This window comes from Leptopilina boulardi, unplaced genomic scaffold, assembly GCF_019393585.1.
Source record: "Leptopilina boulardi isolate dan_hultmark-lab unplaced genomic scaffold, ZJU_Lbou_2.1 LbouV2_38, whole genome shotgun sequence".
NCBI lineage: Eukaryota > Metazoa > Arthropoda > Insecta > Hymenoptera > Figitidae > Leptopilina > Leptopilina boulardi.
The window spans coordinates 814,808-842,179 of record NW_026137951.1 but is presented as its reverse complement, the minus strand read 5'-3'; the positions used below and the strand labels follow the sequence as shown (position 1 = coordinate 842,179).

Here is a 27,372-nt window from a genome sequence, read left to right as displayed (position 1 = left end):
AGAAATTAATTTTCATTTTCCATCAACAAATTTCTCCAAAAAAAATTATATAAATTAATTTTTTAATAGAACGAAAAAAAAATTGTAAAATACAAACCTTAAATTTCAAAGCCTCTTTGTCATATGGACTGGGTGTATAATCGACTAGTGCCCTCGCCCTACAGAGAACGGGACCAATGGACGTTGGGCTAATGGCCTCTCTATCTTCACAGGATATCGAACTATGATTACTTCCCGCTCGTACCAAAGCTTGTGTACTTGAACCACTTCCACTTGGAAGACTTTCAACACTGCTTGCACTACAAGGGAATGCCTCTGATGATGCTCTATCCTGTCGAAGTCGTGATATCTTTTTTTGTACATCTTTTCTCAAGTACCTTGCTTGACCCGCGATTCCTGACTTGCCATCGCCATCGAGTAATGCACTTGCCTCCGACTGGAACGAGTTGATGCTCTGAATAATTAGAAAAGCAAAAAAAAAAAAAAAAAGAGAAAAAAATCACAAATATAATTTCACTTTTATCACACGTGCAAAAAAAAAGAAACATACTTTTAGATCACTAAAAAAAAATTTTATTTCAAAAATAAAAAATTTTATAATCATCAAAATAATATGTGGGAAGAAAAAATTTTTTCTGAATAATATATTTTACAAATTATTATGAAATTAAAATAAAATGTGATGTGAAGAAAATTAGAATTTTCGATTTTTTAATCATGATTTCGATTTTAATGATAAAAAATGGAAAATCATTTTTTTTTTACATTACAGAAAAATAATTATCTTATAAAAATATTATGGAAAAAAAAGGTTTAGCAGAAACAGCGAATGATTTCACTAGAATAGTAAAATAATTGTTTGAATTAAATCTTTCACTATTCTAGTGAAACCATTTTTTCAGATAAATCTTTTATTTTTCCATGGGAAATTTTTCGAGAAAAATGTGATTATTAAGGGGGAAAATTGCTAAACTTATGAAAAACTAAAAATAATTTTTTTTTTCACATTTTATAGAAAAATAATTATCAAATTTTGTAAAAATATTTTTAAAATTTTAGAAAGAAATGTGGTTATTAGAGAAAAAATTCTAAACTTATGAAAAAAAATTTTCCTATATTTTGGTAGTTGCACTAACTAATAAATAATATTAAATATAATTTTACTACAATGGGAAAAAAATAATATTGAATCATAAAAAATTATTTTCTCGTATTTGATTCAATATTTTCTTAATTCAAAAAAAAATTTCACTAATTTGAAGTAAATTTTCTATTAAGAAAATTAGTCGATCAAATACGGACAAGTAAATGATTTTCTTGAACCAATGATAGTTTTTGTTTTATTAATTGTTTTTTTATTACTTCTGTTATTAATTTTTTTTAATACTTGTGTGTTAAATAAATAATTTTATAAAATTTGATAATTATTTTCTTTCTATTTCACATTTAGTGCGTGAAAAAAAATATAGAGTACCAATATTTTGTTTTGACAAGAAAACATTTTGGTTGACATTTTTGTTACAACCAAATTTTTCTTTTGCTTAACGCAAGAAAAAATTTTTTTTCTTCAATTTTTTCAATTACAATTTTGTTAACTTAATGAAAATTTATTATCGATGCGACACTGCTCTATATATAGTGGAAAGAAGAAAAACAAAATGTGCTCCAGGTAGTCTTTCGATACCGTGCAACGATTCTTTCATTTAATTTTATCGATTAGAAATAATTAATTCCATCTTTTCCAATGAAATATCTTCGAGGGGTGGAATTTTCGAGACGATATGTATAGGAATCACTGTCAACGTTTGTGTTACAGTGTCATGTAATTTTGTTTGGGTTTTTTTTTTTTTTTTTTTTTTTTGTTTAGCAAAGAATGAATACTACAAAATTCATGCACTACTTTTGTAAAAGCCTTCGAAAAATTCAATTCACACAGCAATTTAATTATTAAAATCACCTTGTGCTTTTTTTTTTAATTCTCTAGTCAATTTTCATTATTTTTCATAAAAATAAAATTTCTCAGTGAAATAATACTAATAATAATAATTTGCATAATTAAATGCAAATTTTATTATTATTATTATGAAATAAGAAATTTTTTTGAAGAAAAAATTATTATTTTTAAATTTTAAAAAGAATTATTAAAAAATCACAGTAAAATTCAAGGTGATGATAAAATTTGCAAGGGGTCTGTATAATATTCTAAAAAAAAAATATATATTATCAGGATTTCGTTTCATGCGTAAAAAAATATATTTTTTTTTTCGTGAGGAAATCGTGCAAATTATCAGGTTAATGAGTAGGAGAGAGAAAATGCGTGAAGAATAGACAAGAGATGCAAGTATTGTTTGAATGAGGATTGTGATGACGTACTGTGTGGATGGCAGCGCAGTGTTGACTCTCTAATTCTTCTTGATCCTCGTAGTCGCTGCTTTGGCTGGGAGACAAGCCTTCCTCGCCGCTACTCCGGCTCTAAAATCGACACTCCGTAAGTCGGAGACAAATCTGACTACTTAGGAAGCGAATTGATAATAAACTTTAATGACAATATAAACGCAAATAACGATTTTTTTTTTTTTTTTTTTGTTTAATTGTCATTAAATTGGAAAATTTTATTCCCCTACTATTTAAAGAGTCGCGAGTTTTTCTTCTTTAAAAAAAAAAAAACAAAGTTGACAAATTAAAATCATTAAATTTTTGATAATTCTTTAATTATTATTTTTCAATGATTTGATTATTTATAATTTGAAAAATTATATTTTTCACTTTTTAGATTCATTTGGATATTTATTTCTTTAGCTGATATAAAAAATAAGACAAAAAAAAAATTTGGATACAGTGAAACAAAAATTTATTTGATTCAAAAATTAATATTTATTTGTATTAAATAAATTATTATTTGAGTCAATTAAATGATATTTAGTTTTTCAAAAAAAAAAAATTATTGGTTTCAAGTAAAATTTTATTTATATAATTCAAATAATTATTTTGATTCACTCTCTAAATTTAATTTAAATTTGTAGAAATTTTAAACTAATTTAAATTAGTAATTCACTTTTTCCTCTTGAATTAGTTAAATTTTACTAATTCAAAAGGAAATTGTGAGTCACTAATAAAAATTAGTTAACATTTTTATTAATTCAGTTTATAGAGCAAATAATTAATTTAATTTAAATAAAAATGATTTGTTTAATGTAAATATTTATTTGATAATAGCCAAGTAATTGATTATTTGAATCAAATAAATTTTCTTTTTCATATAAAAGTGACAAAATCGATAAAAAATAAATACATTTTTTTTTCTAAATAAAATAATTTTAAATAGAATAAAATATAAATTATGTTGAAAAATAATTTTTCGATTTATTTTTATTAATTTTGGTATAGCTAATTAATGCTTCTAAATTCAAAATGCAAAATCTTGCAAATAAAAATTGATTTGCCATTATTTTTTTTTATATATATATGGGGTGTACGAAGTGTACAGTGTGCAGTTATGAAAAACTAATGGAAAACAAAAGAAATAGGGGTGGGGGGGGTGGGTTTAACGTGCAATATAAACAATAAGGGAAGTTTAAAGATCGACTTATAAAAAAGAATAAATATATGGTTAATTTGTTATTTTACAGGGTTATTAATAATACGACAAGTAGTTTAGTAGCATTAGTCATGTTAGTAAATACATATATATTGAATAATGATGTGTTTGTGCGCGAATATTATATATATATATATATATATAGTGTTCAGTTATGTAGTTCGAGAGGGGGGAGAGTGAGTAAAAGCCCTTCTAGCTATACGCTACAATTTTAATCATTATACGGGACATTAAGCTACCCTCTAGCTATATATAGTTACACAGTTATTCACTAACTTTATAAACAGTAATAAAACTTTGACGTATAGTATATCATAACATATTTCCAAACGTTCCAACATTCTTTATTATCGAACATAAATTTTCCAGTGCGTGTTTTTCTATATTCTTTTTATTTTATAAAAAAACTGTTTTCTAATCATTTCTAAATCGTTCGTATATTTTTATTTAGTAGGTGAATTTTAATGATTTTTTTTACTGATTAATATTTATTTATTTATATGAAAATAAGTTACTTAAAAAAAAAAAATGTTAGCATATCGAGTATTATCAAATAAATATTTCATATAATTTTTCTTTGTATTAAATAAATTATATTTGAACTAATAATTTTTGTATTTGAAATAAATAGAATTTAATTGACTCATTATATATTATAAAAATAAATATTTATTTGATAATAGTAAATTTGAATCAAATTTTTGTTTTCAGTGTGTTAGTGAATTAAATGTTGCCAAATAATCATTAATAGAATAATTTTAATAAATAATAATTAGTAGTAATTTTTTTTCGAAAAAAAAATATATTGCAATGATTAAATATAATAATTGCTTGAGAGTGAATTGTAAACAAAATTCAGAGCAATCTCCTATTTCCTAGTGATGGAAGATGTTGATATTTGTTCTACTGATACTTGTGTACCGATTGGTTAGCATAGGTTTATGGAGGTTTATGCAAGCTTACATAGAGTAAGCTTGCATTCAAACAAACAGATAAACCTATCTCGAAATGAGGTTCTACTATTGACGCACAAATCTCAAACACTTCACTGCATTAATGATTTTCGATAGGAAAAATTTTTTTTTATTTTTAAATATCTTTATATTTTGTAATTTTTGCCTCCTTTTGGCAAAAATTGTTCCTTTCGTAAAAACTTACTTTTTCACGAAATTCAAAATGAAAGTGAAAATGTAAATCAAAATAAAATCTATTTTTGAGACGATGTGTGAAAATTATAAGCGATAGACGAAAGAAAAAAAATGAATTTAGATATTAATAGAACGTGCGATATTATCAGAGTGAAAAACAGAGGCATTTGTATCGTGAAAACGAGAGGCAATAAACTAGTTACACCGCACCCAACCTATATAGCATATAGCGGCTGTTAAATTGCAATCAGCGACAGAGGTTCGCGTTCAGTATATAGCCGAATCCCCCCACAATCCAGTTTGCTTAATATCTGGTTTATAAATGCTTCATATCGACAACAGCCTGAGTGACATCCAAACACTTTATCGACGAATCGTACTTTAATCAAAAACTCGGTTTGACTCGGTGATTGAAAACTGGTCATTTATTATTTGAAATACACAAGAAACAGGAATGAAAAAAAAGTTTATTATTGTTTGAATATGTAAAAGTATTTTTTCGTTAACTCTTTACATTTGTTTTTCTTTTAAATAAATCAGAATTTTTTTTAGTAAATTTAAATTTTTTTTTCTTGTTTGCATATTTCCACTTTTATGCTTTTTTTTGTTTTAACTATTTTTTTTACACATTTTGTTGTCATTATTTTTTATCTAATAAATTTATTTTTTGTAAATTTATTTAATTACCATCTCTTTAATTAATTAATACAGTATTATTTTGATTTTATTTAATAAGTAAATATTTCTTTTACTAATTCAAATTGTAATAATCCAGAAATAATTATTTTCCACACTGAAAAAAAATATCTCATTTTTTATCAAAACTCACCTCTTTATATTCATTTTTCAATGGTTTTTATTTGCAATTTTTCCAATTTTCCGGGGAAAATACTTGGGATCAATCGTCTCTTGAATTCAATCGAATACGATCTACTTTCAATCAGAGAGAAAGAGAGAGAGAGAAAGTCCATTCTTATATTTAGAGCGAGTAAATGAAAATAGCGTTTGTGAAAAAAAATCTCTCAACCCAGGGGTTAATTAAGAAAACAATGGATGTCTATATTAGATTTAAAAAATCCAATATCTTCACTAATTAAAAAAATGGGAAAAAAAAAAAAAAAATTGGTACTGACCTGTACGTCACTGCTTGCGTAATCTCCACTTTCTCTGGAAGCTCTTGTGAGAGGAATGATTGCCGGTGGATTGTTGAGACCCTGTGATACGATAAGACCCCTCATAGTTGATGAAGCTAATGCTTTTCGAGAACGATCACCGGATTTTCGAGAGCGATCTCTTGGTAGACTGATGTCACCGGCTGTTGGAAGTGAAATCACTCTCTCACCTCGATTTTCCGGTCTTAAGTTTAATGTGAACCATACTCTGAAATAATACACACATATATATATATATAAACCTTAATTAGAATATTCGAGGTCACACAGTTTGATACATTTTACTCATTGGCTAATGAACTTAGAAGAGAGAATTCCCTGCGTCGGGATCAAAGTCCCTTTTGAGAGTTTAATTGAAGTATGTTAACCAAGGGTTGGTAAACAGATTTTAGGGTATTTCTATATGTACGCAAAAAGAGCCACAAGGAGATTAGTTTTCGAACGTTAGAGAATAACATTTGATTATAATTAAATTGACAAAAAAGAGGATTTTTGTTTATTAATTAGAATATTAATTATTATTAATTAAATTAATTATTAATTATAATTAATTAAATTAATTATTAATTATTAATTAAATGTATTATAAAAAATAATTAATTAAATATAATTAATTACAATTAAATTTTAATTTAATGCAATATTAAAAATTTTTTTAATCTTCTCAGAAAAATTAAAAATTCTCAATGGGATTTTTTTTTTTTGTATTCCAATTAAATTAAATTAAAAATGAAAAGATTATTCTGCAATGAAATTATTTTCCGCGGTTATGTATTTTTTTTGCTTTCTTACTTTCCGTTTTGAATGGTCGTTGTTGGTACTGGACCACCGCTTGCTCCCATAAGAAAATCTTCAGGGTCTGACTCGTAAGGTGGTTCGTCGTACCAATGTTGACCACCTGGTCCAGGGCCGAGACCTCCTGCTATCCCACACCTTGCATCATCATCGTACATGTATGTGTCATCTAAAATTTTGAAGAAATTTTTAAACATTTTAAAATTGACATTATTATTATTATTATAGACAAAATTAATAAAAATTATTACTATATTAATTAATTATAATTATTCATTATATTAATTAATTACTATATTAATAATTATATTATTCAAAATTAATATGATACATTATTCAATATTAATATATACAATAAAAATTGCATTATTAAAATGTTAATATGTAAATTATATTCTCATAAGATAATAATATAATTCTAATATAGAAGCACTTTTTGCATATAGATAGATATAATATATATTCAGTGACCTCGTATAACCTGTGAAAGGAACAACTTAATAAGGATCAAAAGGATAAAGTTGGGAATGTGTAAAGTGAAAAAGAAATCACTCTGAGAATTAGCAAGTGTCGCGTGTAATTCCAAAGCAGAAACTTGAAGGGTGCCCATAGTATATAAGGGTATACAAAAGGATGGTATCCGATAGGGAATTAAGAATATAAGCGCGTGGGTCATAATCTCACGAGAAATCATCAGGTTTCACAAAAGTGCTTGGCAGAATATAATGTGATAAAAAAAAAAGAAAGAAAAAGTACTGGGAAAATTGATAATAATATTTGCAAGTTCAATTACAGCTTATTTTTCTGTTTTTAGATATTTTTTTTTAAAAATCGTATAATTAATTTTAATTAATCGTTTTTATTTTTTTTTATTAAATATATAAATTTATTTAAAGGAAATAAATATTTACTTTATTCATATAATAATTATTTAATACATCTAATTTAATTTTTAATTATTAATTTGATAATAATCAAGTATCCAATTATTTCAATGAAATAAATTATTTTTGCACTTAAATTATTAATTAATTAGTAAAAAATTAATTTCTTCAAAATATGATTATTATATGACTAAAAAAATAGTAATTTCAAAACGAATTAAAACGTTATATGGAAAAAGTTAGATTGCTTGAAAATTGAAAGTTTCTAACTTCTAAAAGAGAATAATTATCTCCTTTAAACTTTTTTAAAATAAATATAATGTAATATTAGGAGTTTAATGTTTCATTTTCCGTTAAAAGTTATTAATATACTTATTCCCGCGTATAGATTAAAGAATAGAATAAAAATTCCCAAGAAATATTATTCATTAGATATAATAGAATATAATAATTAGCATATCAATCAGATATTTTTTATATAATTAATTATGTCTGAATAATTAATTAATTACAATCTAGTTAATTATAATTTTCTAAAATAAATTAATTAAATATTATACTGAAAAAAAAATTTATTTGTAAATATTCGATTACTTAATTTTTATTAAATAAATATTTTCTTAAATCAAATAATTTTTATTTGAATTAAATAAACTCACAGAAAATTAAAAGGCATTAAAATAAGCTTATTATTTTAATCCAATTTTGCTTTTTTTTTAATCCATTTTGGTATTAAAATAAGCAAAGTTGGATTAAAATAATAAGCGTTGCAGCTTATTTTAATGCTTTTTAATTTTCTGTGCTGTATTTGAACCAATTATTTTTAAACAAATACCATTTACACGGAATAAATATCTTTATCTGAAACAGCAATATGTTTCTTTAGAATAGTTAAAACTTTAGCTGTTTCAGTGAAATATTTTTTTCCGTGATACTTAACTCAAATATAATAATTAGATAAATATTTATTTGATAATAGTAACACAGAAAATTATAAGGTATTAAAATAAGCTTATTATTTTAATCCAATTTTGCTTATTTTAATACCAAAATGGATTAAAATAAGTAAAATTGGATTAAAATAATAAGCGTTGCAGCTTATTTTAATGCCTTTTAATTTTCTGTGAAAGTAAACCGATTATTTGAATAAAATAAATTTCTTTCTCAGTGGATTATTAGTAATTAATAAATTATCGCTTAATTAATAAATTAATTTTATTAATTAAATTATTTAATTAATAAATTTTATTATAGCTATTTCTTGGTTGGTTTTCAACGTTCTTATTTAATCGGATGGAGTACTCGCGTGGGTAATTCAAAATTCTTGGCACGAGTGTAATAGAAAGACCGATGAATAGAAAGAAGGGTATATATATATATGTGTATAGGGTTGAAGGTTGAACACGAACAAGACCGGGGCAGGCGTAGGTCGTACGCATCCTTGTGTATATAAGTATAGTTACGTGTGTTAGATCGTCTGATTTCTAAAGGATAGGTTTCCTTATATATACGAGAGAAAAGTGAGAGGAATGGGAGGGACGACGAGAAAGGGAGAGTGGAAAAAAGACGAGGCATGACGCGACGGGTGTTTACGATAACGAGATTAACAGCACACACGAGGGGCTTCCGTTCATCGTCTATTTTCGCCAATGCTGCACCTCGAGGTTGACACCTCGAAAATGATCTCTCTCTTTTTTTCCCCAGATAAACTGTCAATAATACATCTGAACAGCTTCCCATTTTTTTTGCCAAGCGAAACTAATCATTTATAAATTAATATTCTATTACGAAAAATTTCACCTTTCACAGCGATATATTTCATTAAAACAACGAAAATTTTCCTTATTTCAGAGAAATATATCGCTGTTTCAGATAAAATTTTTTTTTTTTCTGTGATAATAATATTTAATAAATAATAAAATTGATTAAATTCGGAAAAAAATTGGAATAATTTAAATATTTGGAAAAAAGGAGAGAAAAACTATTATACTGTTGATAATAGTAAAGGATCAAGAGGTGTCATTTGAGAGTAGATCGCTTTGTTTGTTGGCACGTATTCGAGTTGTTTGACGTTGTAGAAGGATTTGTTGAGTTGGAAGATGAACCGCACAAACATTCTAGTATACAGGAAACAAACTAAACTGAGGTCAACGAAGTACTTTAGTAAATATTCATGTACTAACCACCAGGAAGCTGACCTCTACCGTCTCGACCCAACTGCATTAATCCCTGCCGGATGTCCCTCAAAATCTGCAAAAAAAACAAGATTTCATTTTTAATTTCAATTTTTTTTTTTTATAAATCTCTTTTGAGTAAAATTATTTTTTTTTTTTACTAGAGCACTGAAATGAGTTTCTTTAAAATAAAAGAAGAAATTAAAAAAAAAATAATAATAATAATGGTTTCTTTTTCTCTCAATTGTTCCGATTGGCTCTTCTCTAGTGAATGCACTTCAATTCCTTGCGGTGCCCAATTACGAGAAATGTTACCGGCAAGTGATTGATTTTAAAAAGCTCATTTCCTCTTTGTTCATTTTTGAAAAAAAAAAAATTGAGAATAATTGGATGGTGGAATGTAAACACATTTTTTTAATCATAAGATCTAAAAGTGATTTTTGTATATCGTGTGACTACTTTTGCTACTAGGAATATAAAAAATACGTTCTCTTTCAGGAAGTTAAAAAAAAAAAAAATTAGAATCCTTTTGTCTGACTTAAATTTCTGTTTACTACTGAAAACGAAATTACCAAGTATATTGGGGAAAATTTAGTCTGACTAAAATCGAATTTTACTACTGATGATAGAAAAATTATAATTGTCTGATTGGAATTTAGTTGGAAAATCGCGGAAAATTTTATATACTGTCTGACTAAAGCTGTCTTTAACTACTGATTCTTTTATGAGAATTCGAACTTTTTTTTGAATTAGCATTTGACAGAACTTCTTTTTATACAAATTTTGATTTAAAAAAAAATTTGAGTTACCGAATTTTTTGTTTGTCAGAATTTTTATTTTATAGCCATTTAATTTATATGATTTTTTATTTAAGAGAATTTTAATATTAAACAGTATTCTTTTTCAATCAAATTTTATGTGTATTTGAATTTTTAAATGACAAAAATTCCAATTCACCGAATTTTCATTTGTTCGGTCATATTTGTAATTTCGGACTAATGAAAATTCGGTGTCTTAAAAATTTATAAAAATAAAAATTCGGAGAAATAAAAATTCGGTTAATTGCAAATTATTGTCATTTAAAAATTCGAATCGCATAAATTTCAATTGAATGAAAATTCTGTTACACTATAAAATTTGCTTAAATTAAAATTCACTTACTCTCTAAATCTGAATTAGTAAAAATGTTTACTAATTTGAATTAGTGACTCACATTTTGCTTCTCAATTAGTAAAATTCTACTAATTATTAGTAACTTTTACTAGCAATTAGTAAAATTTTACTAATTCAGAAGTAAAAAGTGAGTCACTAATTCAAATTAGTAAACATTTTTACTAATTCAGATTTAGAGAGTAAATAAAAAGTCATGTAAAATTAATTACTGTAAAATAAAAAATTCTAATAAACAAAAATTCGATAGCTAAAAATTTTGTTATATGTATAAAAATTCCTATAATTGGCAAAATTGTTTGAAAATTGAAGATTCATAAAAAAAAATTTTTTTCTAATAAAGTACTTTAAAATAAAAAAAATAAATGATTTTTATGAGAAATTTATGAGCTCGATAAAAATATAAAAAAAAAAAATAATTAAATTAAAATATTAGGAAATAATATGTAACATATATAGTGAGTAACTGAAAGTTCTATATTTATAGGACTTTTTTTACGCTTGACGTTCTATAAGAATATTTGAAGTTGCTTTCCAATCATGGTTGAGGTCCAACTTTTTTAATCGAAAAACTGTCGAAGAATTTCGTTTTACTCGCGTACAGTAAAAGCACTATATATGAAAAATACTTATCATATTCGATCGTTTGAAAAGGAAATGAAAAAAAGAAGAAGAAAAAGAAGAAGAAGAAGAAAAAAGTATACCGCTCCGTTGGGCATATGGATGTTTTTCCACGACTGCGACATACCTTTTTAGGGTGATTTTTATAAAGGTGCATTGCCAGAAGCGAGGGGAATAAGCAAGAAAATGCGATGCACGTTACGATGCTTTCAAAGAGAGTTTGGAAAAGCGAATCGATTATCGAAACTTTACCAAGCGATGGCTCGAGAAATGATTTTGTATATAAAAAGGAACGTGGAAAAGATAACATTAAGTATATAAGGTATGGAGAAGCAAGGAAAGAGAGAGAAAAAGAGAGAGAGAGAGAGAGTGACACGATTGAGAAGGATTTTCCGATGGTTTCGTTGGAAAGAAAAGAAGAAAATCGCATTCACTGTAGACACAGGAGGGAAAAAAAGAAGAAAAAAAAATGTCAAGACTCGAGGGAAACGTAAACTCTACGACGAAGGTGACAATAAAACTTTTATAACCATTGCGACCTTTATTTCCATATTGCTCGCTACTGGAAAGGTAACATTTTTTCTCCCCCCCCAGCTTTCAGTAGTTTCAACCAATTTCGTTGGTCTTGTTCACTGTCTGTCGACAAAAAAAAAAAAAAAAACCCTGAAATGGGTCGTTGTCTGATTAATTTTACACTAAAAAAAAAAAAAAAAAAATTCTTTGTCTTTTATTTACACGAGCGTTTCGTAATTCTATATGTATATAGTTGAAAGTAATTCACGCTTTTTATGATGTCTTTTAAATTAAATACCATGATAAATGAAAGAAAGAGAATTTTTTTTCAAACAAAAAGTAAGTGAAAGAAAATTTTTTTTAAAAAAGAATTTTATTTTTTAAACATAACTGAAATTTATTTTTTTTGGCAAAAAAGAATTTTCATTATTTAATCAGAAAACTAAGTGAAACATTTTATTTTTTTTCGGCAAGAAAGGATTTTCTTTTTCATATAAAAGAAGAAGGGGAACAATTTTTTTTTTTTTTGAAGAAAATTTGAAAAAAAAAATTATTTTCTGAAATTTTGATTGATTATTTGTAATTTTAATCGAGGGAGATGATATGTTTATTATTTATGAGATAGGAAATTATGTTGCTTTTAGTTATATGCTGTATTGAATGGAAAAGTTTCCGGAAAGAATAAGTGTATAGGTAAAGGGACCAGACGTGTGGATTTTCACTTCTTGTGTGTCGTTTGTGAGTTCACTGACAAACTTTGCTTTCCCTCGTGTAGAAAACCCTCACAGATAATCCTGGATGATCTCTTGCCGTCCATGTTGTTTCCTTTAAGCTGTGAGACTGGACTCTTTTGCCCCTTACATTTATATATATATATATACCTATATATACAGCTAAAATGTCCTAAAGAACTTTTCGTTTTATTCGACTTTTCTCTCGCAAAAAAGGTCTCTTTTTAGTACACATGCTTCTCTCTCTCTCTCTTTAACGGAGGTCTCTAACTTTTGAGCCCGCCAGCCGCGAAAGTTGCTTTTGCTTTTAACCCTTCTAAAAATTATTACTGTGAGCGAGCCTTTTTATTGAATAATAAAAAATAAGTATTCAAGCGTGGAATGTGAAACCATGAATTTCAAATTGACGAGAAAAAAAGTTCCTAAAACATTTTTAATAAAGATGATTTTAAGTTAAAAAAATTGTTCACATTTAATTTGTCTATATTGGCATGAGATGAAAGGAATATATGTTTTTTTTTTGTTTTACTTTTTAGAAGAATTAAAAAAAAAAGCATAAACAGATTATATATGAAAATTGGCTGACTAAAATTGTCATTAACTACTGATTTTAAAATTGGAAAATTTGACATTTTTACTATTTATATAAAAGTACCTATAATAATAAAGAAAAAAATAATAGAAATTTGAACAAGTTTTGTCTGACGTAAAATGTATTTTTCTACTAATATAAAAAAACAATGCTTTCTTCTTTTGTAAATATGCGAATATTATTATTTTTTTTTTTACCTTTACTTTGCGATTCTTCTTTTGTAATCATATTTTTATATACTCTCTAAATCTGATTTAGTAAAAGTTTGAATATGAATTAGTGACTTACTTTTTTTGAATTAGTAAAATTTAACTAATTAATAGTAAACAAAAATTGTTTACTATCGAATTATGAAAATTTAACAAATTCAAAAGCAAAAATTGAGTCACTAATACAAATTAGTATAAATTTTTACTATTTTTTTTTTTGTAGTAAAATATTGCTATTTCATTTGGTAATATTATTTTTTTTTACTAAAGTTTTAGTGGAAAATAACTAAAAATTAGCAGAATGTAATCACTCTCTAAATCTAAATTAGTAAAAATATTTACTAATTTGAATTAGTGACTCACTTTTTGCTTCTGAAGTAGTTAAATTTTACTAATTGTTAGTAAAAGTTACTAATAATTAGTAAAATTTTACTAATTCAGAAGCAAAAAGTGAATTTTTTTAGTAAAAGTTACTAATAATTAGTAAAATTTTACTAATTCAGAAGCAAAAAGTGAGTCACTATTTCATATTAGTAAACATTTTTACTAATTCAGATTTAGAGAGCATATTTTTGTATAATTTCTAAATTTAATTTTAGTATGAGAAACATTTTTTTTTAGTAAAATATTACTATTTGATTTGGTAATATTATTTTTTTTTTACTAAAGTGTTAGTGAAAAATAACTAAAACTTAGTAGAAATTTTTACTAACTTTTTTTTAAGTAAAATATTACTATTTGATTTAATAATATTTTTCTACTAAAGTTTCTGTTGAAAAATAACTAAAAATTAGTAGAAAGTTTTACTAATTTTTTTTAGTAAAATATTACTATTCGATTTAGTAATATTATTTAAACTTTTTTTTTACTAAAGTTTTAGTGAAAAATAATTAAAAATTGCTAGAAATAATAAATTATAATAATAATCAATAAATAATATAAAAGAAAAAAAATTTATATTTGGAGCATCGTTAATGAATAAAACGAGAGATAAGATGATTCACAATAATCATAAATTGAATAAAATAATTGAAACGTTATCTGCCTAAAGAGATGAAATCGTAGAAGGATATAACAAAGTCATGAGAAAAGGCGAAAAGTATACAGTCCCATATCTCGCGATTAATATATATATACATAAAATTCACGACACATCGTGGCTGGTATACGCATTGATGATTATGATGATATCACCTCTACTCGATCTGGCCTGTTTTGCATAATAAGAAGCAAGGGCACGCATGCAAATTCTCCATACTGATAAGACTCGCAAAGATGAAACCAAATGAAAGGATCTATATATATATATATATAAAGTTGGTACTTTGTTACGATCAGATTTGAAACGATACCCGCACATTTATCCCCGAATTGTATGCCGAGAATATAAGTCTACACATATACCTATACTTCGTTTTCTGAAACACGCTGTTAATCGCTCCTGCCACAGGCACGATGGATAACACGATTGCACGTAACTTACAATTCCTCCAATTCACAGCAACATTTTGATCCATCTTATTTAAACCTGGCACTAAGGAAATGGATTTGCTTATGTAGATTATAAAAAAAAAAAAAAAAATGTTTCTCAAGAATTTCAAGATTTTGCCCATTTAATGACGTTTATATATTTTTATACAAGTGAATTTAATCTACAATTTTTCATATAGTTTAAATCCAAATAAAATTCCACTAAAAGAATTAATTAGCTACAGATGTTAACGAAAGTTAGCTGAAAAAATTTACTAGAGAAATCATAGACAAAAATTTTTTTGAAATTATCGTTTAATTTTTTTGGTGTAAGTAGTAAAAGTCAATTTCAGTCAGACTCAAAATTTAATGAATTCTTCTAATTTCAGATTGTAAAAGGCATTTTTAGTAGAAAAAAAATTTGAATTTTTGCTTATTTTCTTTTTTTTGAAAGCAAACAATCTGCCTGATAAAAGTAGATTTAAAGCATATAGATAAAAATAATACATTCGACTAAAAACGAGGGTTGATTTTTCTTCGAATGCATTTTTCACATTTCAATCTCCCGCAGTATGGAATTATTATTTCATACATTTATGTATATAAAATTTTTCCCGCAAAAATAAATATTACGCGAGGCACAAATAATAAAAAAAAAAAAATTGCTTATTAGTAAATATTTATTTTAAGCAAATTTAAAATTTCTTTTCTTGAGAAAAATAATTTTCTTTTATTTATTATATTTATAATATTTATAAATATTTATTTATAAAAAAGAAAAAAGATAACAATTGCTATATGAGGAATTTTTCTAGTAAAATCAAGATGATGTGTATACAGTGTATGATTCAAGTTGGATTATTAGTGAAACGAAAGCTTTGTAGACGAGGTGTAGTACAATGCTAATTGCAAACACACCAGTAGAATTATGTGCTAATGAAGTGTTTGCACTGTCAGTTATCGAAGCATAGGTCTGTGCACTTGTACATATACTATATATATATATATATATATACACTGTGTTTCAAGCCCTTAGCTCACAATGCAAAGAGATTGAAACCGGTTTTCATCTCGTTTTAAATTGAAATATGCAATGTGCAAATGCACATACAAGTAATTTTACTTTTTAATATCTTACTATCAATTTTAAATTTCCTCATACAACCACGCCTCTCAAAAGAATCTCATTTCACTCTTTTTTTTTTTATTTTTTTCCCCCTCGAGAGACGATCTTCAATTATGTATATTAAAATTCACTTTTTAAAGAATCACATTAATATTTTTCAATGTACTTATTTCATTTTAGTCGTATTTTTAATATTTATTTTGAATTTCTTTCTTTTCTAAGAAACCTTTTACATTTTTGATGATATAGAAAAAGTGAGTAATTTTTCAAAAGGGAAAAAAAAAAAAAATTTATAACTCTTGTGCAAAAAAAGAAAAATGAATATGTCTCTAGGGTGATTTTATAAAATTTTATCGAAAAAATTACGACATTTTCGTAAATGCAGTTTTCTTTTCTTTTTTTTTTTTGCAAATTTTTTTGTTTCCATGTAAATTCTCGTAAAATAAGAAATAAGACAAACGATTAACTTACGTCTTCGTGCTCTTTATGAAATCTCTCCTTTTGCTTCAATGCCTCTTGAACTTTCAGCTGGAACATAAAAAAACCGTATATTTATAAATTTGAATATTTGACGATGGCGTTTATTTTCGTTAAAAGAATAATTTTCATACAAAATACTTGTCGTTTTTCCAGATAGTAAAATAATTTTTTCAAAATATTCTGGAAAAATATCCTAAATTATTATTATTATTATTATTATTAAATAATAATTTTTATTTATTAAATTAAAAAAATTCCAAACTTATTAAAACTACCGTTTTAAAAATTAAAATTATTTTCAAAAAATTGTTTAATTAAAAATTAAATTGCCTTGTTGGCAAAAGAAAAAGTGATTAAATTTTGATTTTACTATAAAAATGATGCAAAAAGAAAAAAAAAAAAAAAAAAAACTCTGTACGACAGAAAAACATGAATTAAGTCAATCATGAACGCCCAAGGACCACTTAATTTACCGACGAGAGCTAAAAGAGTGAGTTCAATTTATCATCCAGCTTATCATGCTGTAAAACTTCCCCCTAGTTTAAGTGAGGGTAAAGCATCAGAAAAGAAGCAGAATACAGAAACGAATATTATTAAGGTTATTGTGAAGTCAAGAGCAGGAGAATATTAATGATAATTGTGAAGAAGTAGAAGAAATATAGCCAAATTAACTTTGCATGAATGAACACTCTTCGGTGTACTTATATATATATATATATACATATAGCTTACAAAATCCATGTATTTTTAACGGAAAAGAAAAAAAATCTCATTAAGTGTAAAAATATTTTTAGAACAATTTTCAATTTATTGAAAATATTTAAAAAAATTTTTTAAATTAAATTTAAATTAAAAATTTTCAAAATTAAATTTATTATTAATTTTTGAATTAAATTTATAAATAAAAATTCGAATTGAATTTTTTAAATAATTTTCGAATTTTTATAAATAAATTTCCGAATTAAAATCGAAACAACATTGAACAATTTTTAAATTACATTTATAAATAATTTTCATATAAATAAAAATTAGAATTTTTCAAATTAATTTTCGAATACGTGTGTTGAATGTTGATATCAATGCGTGAACGTACCCTTTGGATGGTTTCTTCGAAGGTATTGGACTGTCCTCCATTCATCTGGAAATACCTCAGTCTATCGTAATCTCTGGGGTCCACCATAGAACGCAAAATCGTATGACCCATGTCTGGTCCGAGGCCCAGTCCACTTTGTAAAACACTGTCGGGCGTGTCCACCTATAGATAAAAGAAAAGAGAAAAAGAAACCAATATCAGAAAAATGCCACATTTTTTTTTCAATTTTCTATCACAAAATGAAAGAAATTTTTTTTTTTCTTTACATGAAAATTTTCTTTCTTCAAAGAATTAAATTTAAAATTAAATTAAAATAATAACTAAAATATAAATATAATATTTACAATAATTTTTCTAGTATAATATACATATTAATATAAATGTAATAATAAATAAGTTTTCATGTTTGTTTTCTTTTTTCCACAATTTGTAAAATTCGTGATGAATTTTCAAAAAAACAAATTTGTGATTCGTCTCTCGTATATTTTCTCACAAATTTTCTAAGTGTCCGCAGTTCTTACACTTACTGAGTGTAAATTTTGTTGAAATACTTCACGGACTTCATCTAAAAGTTAAGTGGAAAATACTCAAAATTCCGTCTTAATTATTCGGCAGCCAACGTCATTAAAGGTTACGAACCTGCTTCGCATGCCGACTATTATAATGCGTCCTTTCTGCGCACGATGCATTTACAGTAGAAAAAAAAAATTTATCAACAAATTGTTGAAAAAAAAAAAAATTATTATTTTTGAGACGAATTTTAATTTTTCCGAATTTTTATGAAGCCAAATTTTTATTTGTCCGAAATTACAAATGTCCGAACAAAAAATCGACAGAAAAATTTCGTTGCAATTATTAAAATTGATCAATTAGAAATTATCAAAAAAAATTCTAATTGGTCAATTTTGAAATTAGCGCCGAAATCGATCATTTGTAATTTCGGACAAATTAAATATTAAATTCGTTTTTTTTTGAATATATTATATATTTGAATTATATTTTTGAATAAGATAAAAAAATTATTAATAAAAAATATTGAATTTATCAAAAATAAAAAATTTCAAAACGCGATTTTCGATTTGAATAAATTTTTTAAACTTAATTGATTGTCAACCACTATTTTGTATATTGTGAAATTGAAACCACAGTATAAATGAAGAGTATAGTTCAATTTTCAAGAAACAATTAGTTTCCGTTATATATGTATTGAATTCTGTATCTTTTTTTTGGAACTTGAGATTTTTTTTTTTATTTTGTTGAAATTATACTCATATTAAAAATATATACGACAGCATAATTAAATATACAAAAAGGATGATATAATAAACATAAAATTATTTAATTGCTATTTACTTGGAGAATATTAGAATTTTCGTCAAAATTTGAAGAGAGATTTATTTCAATGTCAACTGTTAGTACATCAAAGTAAAAGAAGTCGAAAGCCGCGTATTGCGACCAGATTTAATTAAAACGACTCAGTGTTTATGTTAAACGGATTAAATCCCGTTTATTTGCATTCACAGTTTTAGTTAGAGGGAGAGAGATAGAGAGAGAGAGAAAGGGTGCGTACAAGACAGTGGGTTATAAGCTTGAATAATTTCGAGAACTTGGAAAGAGAGAGAGAGAGAGAGACAAGAGAGAAAAGAGATTGAAAATTCATATTCAGAATTTACTGGACTCGTTGACTTTTTCACGAGAAAGAAAAAAGAGGGAGGAGAAGAAAAAGAAGAAGATAAAGTAAAAGAACTAGAGAGCAAGCAATGGGTCGACGAACGATGAGCAGAGGCGTTTCTTCAAGGGTGCGTTACAGAGACAAAGGGACGAATGAATCATTAGTGGGCTTCTATTGTGTTTCGTTTGACGTGTGAAAATCCTAGGCCTCGGCGGTAATTGACAGAGTATGAGTGCCCTCGTCAGCGTCTTTGTATATATATATATTCACAAACTAAATGTCATTATTTTCCAGAATTGTTTCAATTGTCACATGTATATATAGACATTAACAGCTCAAGAATACAAATGACTTTTTTCAAACTGTCAAATACGACAATAAAAATTAACTCGACATATTTTTATTTTATTTAATTCGAACAATTAAAGTTAAAAATATAATTTAATATTAAAAATATTAAAAATAATAATTATTTAATAATTTAATAAATTAAATAATAATATTTATTAATAGTAAATAATTAATAAAATTTAATAATTATTATATTATATTATATTATAATATAATACAACCCCACAATGGAAAAATATATCACGTATTTACATGTCACTCACGTATGTTTTTTCCCTTGTAGGGCAGAATATTGACAATATTATTAAAGTTTTTTTTTATCAGAAAAAAATGCTAATAAGATTCTTTGAATTTTTATGTCAGTGAAAAAGGAAAATTAATGAGATATTTTTTTTTTCAAATTTTGGAAAATTTTACTACAGTAGTGATAAACATGTTTATTAAGACATAAGTTTTAAATTTTTATAGTGACAGTAGTAAAAGGCAGTTATAGTCAGACGAAGTTTTATGGAAATTTTTCTCATTGTAGAACCAGTGATAAGCAAAGATTCTATAAAAAGAAAATTCGTGAAAACTTTTATCGGTACACTGAGAAAATTTTTTTTTTTTTACTTGTTCCAAATACTCGGTTACTTATGACTATTATCAAATGTATTAGATCCAAATTATTTTTATTTGAATTAAATATAAAAATTAATTGATTGTATTTGGAATCAAATAATTTTTATTTTGAATTAAATATAAAAATTAATTAAATGTATTTGAATTAATAATTTTTGTATTTGAAATAAATATCATTTAATTGACTTAAATAATTAATTATTTAATACAAAAAAAAATTTTTTTTTCAGTGTATTAGAAATAAATATTTGTAATTTTTGTTTTTCAGTATTGAGTGTAATTTTTGGTCAGACAGAATGGTTTAAATAAGTAGTAAAGGTCATAGTCAATAAAAAAAGGTTCAAAATATGATTATTATTTTGATATCAGTAGTAAAAATAAATTTTAGTCAGACGGAACGTTTTTTTTAACTTTGAAAGTAGTAGCCAAAAAAAATGTTTAGTTAAGTAGTAGATGACACTGAAGTTACCAACGTTGAATCGACGAAAAGAATTTTTTTTTTCCTAAGATTGAATATTTCCTTGCCTTGGTTGAGGATTGTTAGTGTTTAAGGATGTATTTGAGACTAAAATAAAGAAGTTTCATTAAAAAAAAAAAAAAATTGGTTCTTGGCCTTTAAACTAATCTGAAAACGAAAAATTCGTTCTTTGATTCGTCGAATCAACGTTGGTAACTTCAGAGTCATAGTAATAGAATAATTTAATATAATAGTAAAGTTTAATTTAAAAAATCAGTGGACAAAGTTAGTTTTAAAATAAAGTGGTTTAAATTTCATTAATGTTAGCACACGGAGAAAAATGGAAAAACGAATAAAGTAACTTTTACTACTTTAAAAGTAAAATTGGACCTGTCCGAAGTTTCTGCGCATCTCTGGCAACTTTTACTCGAAAAATAGTAAAATTGACTATTTCTGTAGTAAATTTTACTGTTTTCGTATTAATTTTTACTATTTCTGAAGTAAATTTTACTATTTTTGGAGTAAAAGTTGCCAGAGATGCGCAGAAACTTCGGACAGGTCCAATTTTACTTTTAAAGTAGTAAAAGTTACTTTTTCTTTTTTTCCGTGCATCAGTAGTAAAAGTATGTTTTAGTCAGACAAAACGGTTCAAATTTTTAAGACTATTCATTCGACATTTCGATTACTTTGATGATTCCTTTTATATATTTATATATTTATATATTATTATTATTATTTTTATTATTTTATTATTATCATTACTATTGTTATTAAATATTATGTTAAATTAATGTTACAATATTTTTTTAATATCAAATTCGTATTTTTTATTTATTTTCTTTCTTAAAAAAAGGGAGTTAAATTTACGGAATTTTATAAAATTCTCACCCTTTTTGGAGTTGATTTTTAACTCCCAACTCCGATTGTAACGAAACTTTTTACACTTTTAGTTATCTAATGAAATGTTTAATAATTTTTCTTTATAATTGTTTCCCTTTAAATATATATATCGATGAGAGAAAAATTGGATTTAGATATTGGTACTATCTTTATTTGGTCACGGAAGCAATCGAAGATATAGGAAACGTTTTTCGCGTTAAGAGTCGAACGTTGGGCGAAATCAGTAATAGTAGTGGTGGTGGTGGTAGTAGTCGTCGTTACGTAAATCACAATAAAACAGCCCAGACTGTTGGTTGAGAGCGGAAGTATAAGAGTGTGGATTTTGCAGGGGTTGAAAATTCTGCTACCAAAAAGGGATAGTATTAGCGAGAGAAAGAAGGCGGAGGAGAACATTTATTTTTAAAGTTAAGCAGCTAACTGGCCACCTGGGGCGATTTTTTTTCCTAACCAGAATCGTTTTATCGCAGCTTTTATATTCTCTGTCTCACTCTCTTTAAGAGACGCCTACTGGTCAATTTATCCCTGGAATTCTTACAGGTCCATACATCCTAGAAAAGATAATTCAGTAGAGAAAGAGAGAGAGAGAGAGAGAGAGAGAGAGAGAGAGAGAGAGAGAGAGAGAGAGAGAGAGAACTGTGCGACAAAGGCAATTAACAATCGTGATTATCCTCTGGAGCTCGTAATCAGACATCTAACTCAAGTCAAGATCGAATCTTATACACGCTTGGACTTGGAATGTATCGACCGTTTCGCTTGAGACTATTTCTCTCTTTCTCTTTCTCTCTCTCTATATATATATATATACAGAGCAAAACGGTAAATAGGATTCTTTTGCGAGAGGAACTAAACGATTTTGCGTAGTTTTATTATAAAGAGAAAACCTCATCGTTCAACCAACGAGATCTTGCCATTGATCTAAACTCGACCCTATACTATGGTTTCCGCCCTCATATATAAATATGTTGGTATATTAACGATTCACAGAAGCACGATTCCAATTCCCCCCCCCCAATTTTTCCACGTTGCCTTTTTTTTCAATGAAATCTCTGATTCTATTTATACAATAAAAACCATGAGAAATTATTTCATATATGTAAAATTTCAGAATAGAAAATTAGTCTTCAAAACGAAAGACACGAGACGAGAATATTATAATACATCCATTTATTACATCGTCGAGTTAATGGTATTTTTATATTCACTGAGTGCTTCACTTTATTTCAGTCATGTCTTCAAATATTTATTTGATCTAGAAAACTTTGTCTTGAATTTTAAAATCAATACAGATTTTTATATTTCACTCTCTTTTTCCTTTTCTCGAATTAATTTTGAATTGTATTAATTCAAAATAATTGAAAAAAATTTCTTTTTAGTATAACAAAATAAATGTAATTTTTTTTTATGAAAGGGAATATTAAACGAGCGCTCTATAATTAACCGAAGTTACATGATTTTATATTAGGTTTTTAAAATCCATGCTCAAAGAAAAAAAAAATTGAAATGATGGGCAATTTTCTAAAAGGGTATTTTAACCTTGAAAGTTTTCCAGTTAATTACAAGGAATATTGCGAATTTAAACGTATATACCACACAAGTGACGAAAGTTTTAAACATGAGCGCAAGAAAATCGTAAAAGCATTCAAAACTTTATAACGTGAGCCATTCAATTTAACGAGCATTAAATCATGCGCTCTTAATGCACCAATTAGAGATGCTCTAAAGGACAAGATTGATGAAGCAAGTTTCATCTTTTTTTAATTTATTGAGCAAAAAAAAAAGGATTAAAAAAATACAATTCAAAGAAATACTAATAATACACTGAAAAAATTTTTATTCAACTACAATTTATTTAATATTCAAAAAAAAATTATTGGATTTAAGTAAATATTTATTTCAGTAATTGTGTATTTAAATCAAATAATTTTTTTTTCAATGATAGGTAATTCAAAGAAAAATTTACAGAAATAATTTTTTAAAAAGTTGGTAAAATTTGTAATTTTTTTATAATGTATATATTTTTTAATTATTTTTATTTCACACCATAATCGTGTACGATTAACACGAGTTTATTTTCGAAAAAAAAAACGCGTTTAAATGAATAAATGTTGACAATGGGAGAAAATTAAATGAAAAGATTGAAAGAATCAATTTCATGGTTGTTACATTTGGAAAACTGCGAGAGAGTATATGAGCGGGAATAAAAATAAAAAAAAAAAAAAATATGTTAAATTTGAAATTACAAGTGCGTTGAAATATACCGCAGGGAATGAAAAGTATTTTTTTTCGGTAAAAAACATTTGTTGCGTATGAAACGTGTCGAAACGTTCAATTCCCATTGGTGACATCATTTTCCTATAGTTATTGACTATACTCTGTATCTCTTTTTCTCTCTCTCTCTCTCTCTCTATCGCGAGCATAACATTCATCCCCAGGAAATCGATCCTATATAACCAACATCATGTGACACAGGTACTTCGTCAACAAAGAGAATTCGAATCACAAACCAGCAGGTGATAAATTAATGGATAGAATATATATCATGAAAATCATTCCCCACATGACGTCAATCTTCGTTCCTCTAAACTGTATATAGATCCATGAGCGGCGAGGATACAATGCTTCGTATAAAACACATTTCATGATCATACTATTATCCTATAATTTCACGGAGACATACATATAACAATAGTAGTGAATTATTCTCACTTGAAATTTTTTTTTATAAATGGTCAAGCTTTTTTGCATTTTTGAAAAAAATTTTTTTATCATTAAAAAATGTTTATTTTATTCAAACTGCTTTTTTTAATACAGAAAAAACAGTCTTCTTAAAACCAAAATAACTGAAAATAAAACAAATGTTTTTTTTATTCAAAACCAACCGATTTTTGAATTTAAAATAATTTTATGAAGGCGTCGAAATTCAATCTTAAATAAACGGTTTCAATTCAAAATGGATAACAAGATTTATTTATCATATTTATTTATCAAATAAATCAAAATACTTTGCATATATGCTTTTAGAAAATCTTACAAACTAATTTTATGTAACATATTTTTTCAATTTTAACCCGAAAAAGGGTTATTTTGCAATTTTTTAAGAATTTTTTGATTTTTTCAATTTTTTATTATTATTTTTTATTATTTATTGTTGTTTTTTCAATTTTTAGTTAGTAACCTATAATATTGTGTCTAATTTTAAGTGTCATTAAAATCAAAGGTTTTTAACTTAATAATTTTAACATTTCTTAATTTCAAACGAAACATCTTCTATTATATTAAGTTAACAAATTTCGAAAAACGACACCGACCCCGTGACCTCGACACCGTCCTTGAAAAATCTATTTTCAATTATTTTCAAATAAATCAAAATACTTTGCATATATGCTTTTAGAAAATCTTACAAACTATTTTTATATAACATCTTTTTTCAATTTTAACCCGAAAAAGGGTTATTTTGCAATTTTTTAAGAATTTTTTGATTTTTTCAATTTTTTATTATTATTTTTTATTATTTATTTAATTTCTCCAATCCAGTAGTAAAAGACAATTGTAGTCTGACTAGAATATAATTAAATTTTCATGAATTTATTATCAGTAGAAAAACTTAATTAAATTATTAAATAATTAATTGCGAAAAAATTGATGGTCTCTATAAAATTGAGACTATATATATTTATTTTTGTTTTGCATAAAAGTAATTGATTAAAATTGATTGAAAAGTTTGTAAATTATAACTGAAAATGATTGATCGTACTGAGAATTAATTTAGTTATATATGTGAAATTGTTAGCTCATTTGTGTTTTAGATGATTATGTGTGACTAGCGCGCTCAAATCTCAAGTATATAAGGAGGTTTGCTGACAAACTAACCGAGTATTAAATCGTAGTAGATTACATCGTAATTGCAAAATGGAATAACCTGTTTAATTACGTTATTACGACCCGTAGGTACTAACTACATTCAGCCCGACTGATGAATATCGAAAGGAAAATTTTAAGTACAACGTAAATTTCTTGTCTTAGTTTCATTACTTATGTTAAAGTCAAATTATAATCTCAATGCGATTAATATCAACAGTGTTTAATTAAAAATAATTATCAATTTATAAAATATAAAAATGTAATTCTTTCTAATAATCGGTTACTTGACTATTATCAAATAAATATTTATAATTATAAATTAATTTACATTTAATTTAAATAATTTATAATTATGAATATTTGATTATAATTTATAATTATTTTATTAAATAAATATTGCGTCAATTGAATATTAATATTGTTTCAAACACATTATCTGCCTAAATATATATGGATCTCGCAGCTCTTGGTTCTATTAACGTAAAAGTACCTTCTACCCGAAAAAAGGAAGTGGAAAATTTTTTTTTTTTTTTTTTTTTGAGAAACAGAAAGAAGACAGTTGTTAAGAAGACAGCTTCGTAAAAAAGTCTGCATCTCAGAGCCCAAGAGAGCTGAAGAGTCCGCGCGCGCGTTTGGATGAAAGAAAAATCTGAAAGGAATGGCCCTAAGGTACTGATATCTTGTTTAATTGTAAGGCCTCAAAGCCACAGCTGTTACTTCCCTGAAGAGACTGCGAACCAACTTGACTAACGAAGGAGAAGCTAGAAGAGAAAAACTTACATCAAGTCTTTTTTTTTTCTTTTTTGCAAATCTCTGAAGTTAAAAAAAAATGTAAACAGAGGTAGATAAATACGAAAGAGCCTACGTCTATCTATATATATATAATAAAACCATTTCATATTAATTGCAAGAAAAAAATGAGATCCCATTGGAATGGTACTTAGGAACCAAAGGATATTTTGGATTCAAACTAAAATGCAAAAAAAATGACTACGAGAAATCTATCAAAAATAATACTGAAAAATTTTTTAGTTCAACATTTTTGTTTTGGACTAACATTTAAAGACTACGAAAAAATAACAACTGCAATAAGTTGATTATTTCAAATAATATTTTTTGAAAGATTAAAAAATTCAACTACTGAAAATTTTTGTATTTTATGATAGAGAATGCTTGTCGTATATACAAAGCAAGTTTTGTACGGCATTATTTTGTGAAATGCAAAAGGTTTCATAGTTGTAAAATGAAATCGCTTAACGTACCGAAAGAGAAAGAGAGAGAGAGAGAGAGAGAGAGAGAGAGAGAGAGAGAGAGAGAGAGAGAGAGAGAGAGAGAGAGAGAGAGAGAGAGAGAGAGAGAGAGAGAGAGAGAGAGAGAGAGAGAGAGAGAGAGAGAGAGAGAGAGAGAGAGAGGGAAACAAGTGGGGCGGGGGCATTCGCCAATTCTCTTATACCATTTTGAATATCCTTCGTTTCCTTTTCGGTCCGGTTGTATTTCCGCTATAGCTCTACGCTAACGACCGATATTGCCATGTGAGTTTATGGTTGTAATGCAATCTTGCGTTATCAGAAGGCCACAACTGACCAATAAAGCCGACAAACGTGCGAATGCAGTGTAGATCTTATCAGTTCGTCCTCTCCTGTTTCCATTTCAACCGATTTTGCGATAGGTGCTGCGGCATAGGAATTACCCTCCCTTAACTATATCCAACCAACAGGCTAACCTATTCATCCG

General features: G+C 26.1%; 1 protein-coding gene and 1 long non-coding RNA gene across 5 annotated transcripts in view; one reads left to right on the top strand and one right to left on the bottom strand.

Annotated features, from left to right (window-relative positions):
• The window catches only part of LOC127288222 (SAM and SH3 domain-containing protein 1-like), a 315,893-nt gene that overhangs the window by 4,483 nt on the left and 284,038 nt on the right, over positions 1-27,372 (bottom strand). Inside the window, exons 6-12 of one of the 4 annotated variants that reach the window (XM_051315559.1) lie at positions 17,777-17,938; positions 16,675-16,731; positions 9,781-9,847; positions 6,711-6,882; positions 5,880-6,126; positions 2,374-2,472; positions 98-454 (exon numbers count right to left, since the gene is read on the bottom strand). In XM_051315559.1, the coding sequence (XP_051171516.1) occupies positions 98-454; positions 2,374-2,472; positions 5,880-6,126; positions 6,711-6,882; positions 9,781-9,847; positions 16,675-16,731; positions 17,777-17,938 (1,161 nt within the window). The remainder of the gene's footprint in view (positions 1-97; positions 455-2,373; positions 2,473-5,879; positions 6,127-6,710; positions 6,883-9,780; positions 9,848-16,674; positions 16,732-17,776; positions 17,939-27,372) is intronic. The other 3 variants (XM_051315560.1, XM_051315561.1, XM_051315562.1) reach the window with 3 other exon arrangements.
• The window catches only part of LOC127288225 (uncharacterized), a 72,105-nt gene that overhangs the window by 41,801 nt on the left and 2,932 nt on the right, over positions 1-27,372 (top strand). The gene's annotated exons all lie outside the window — the stretch shown is intronic.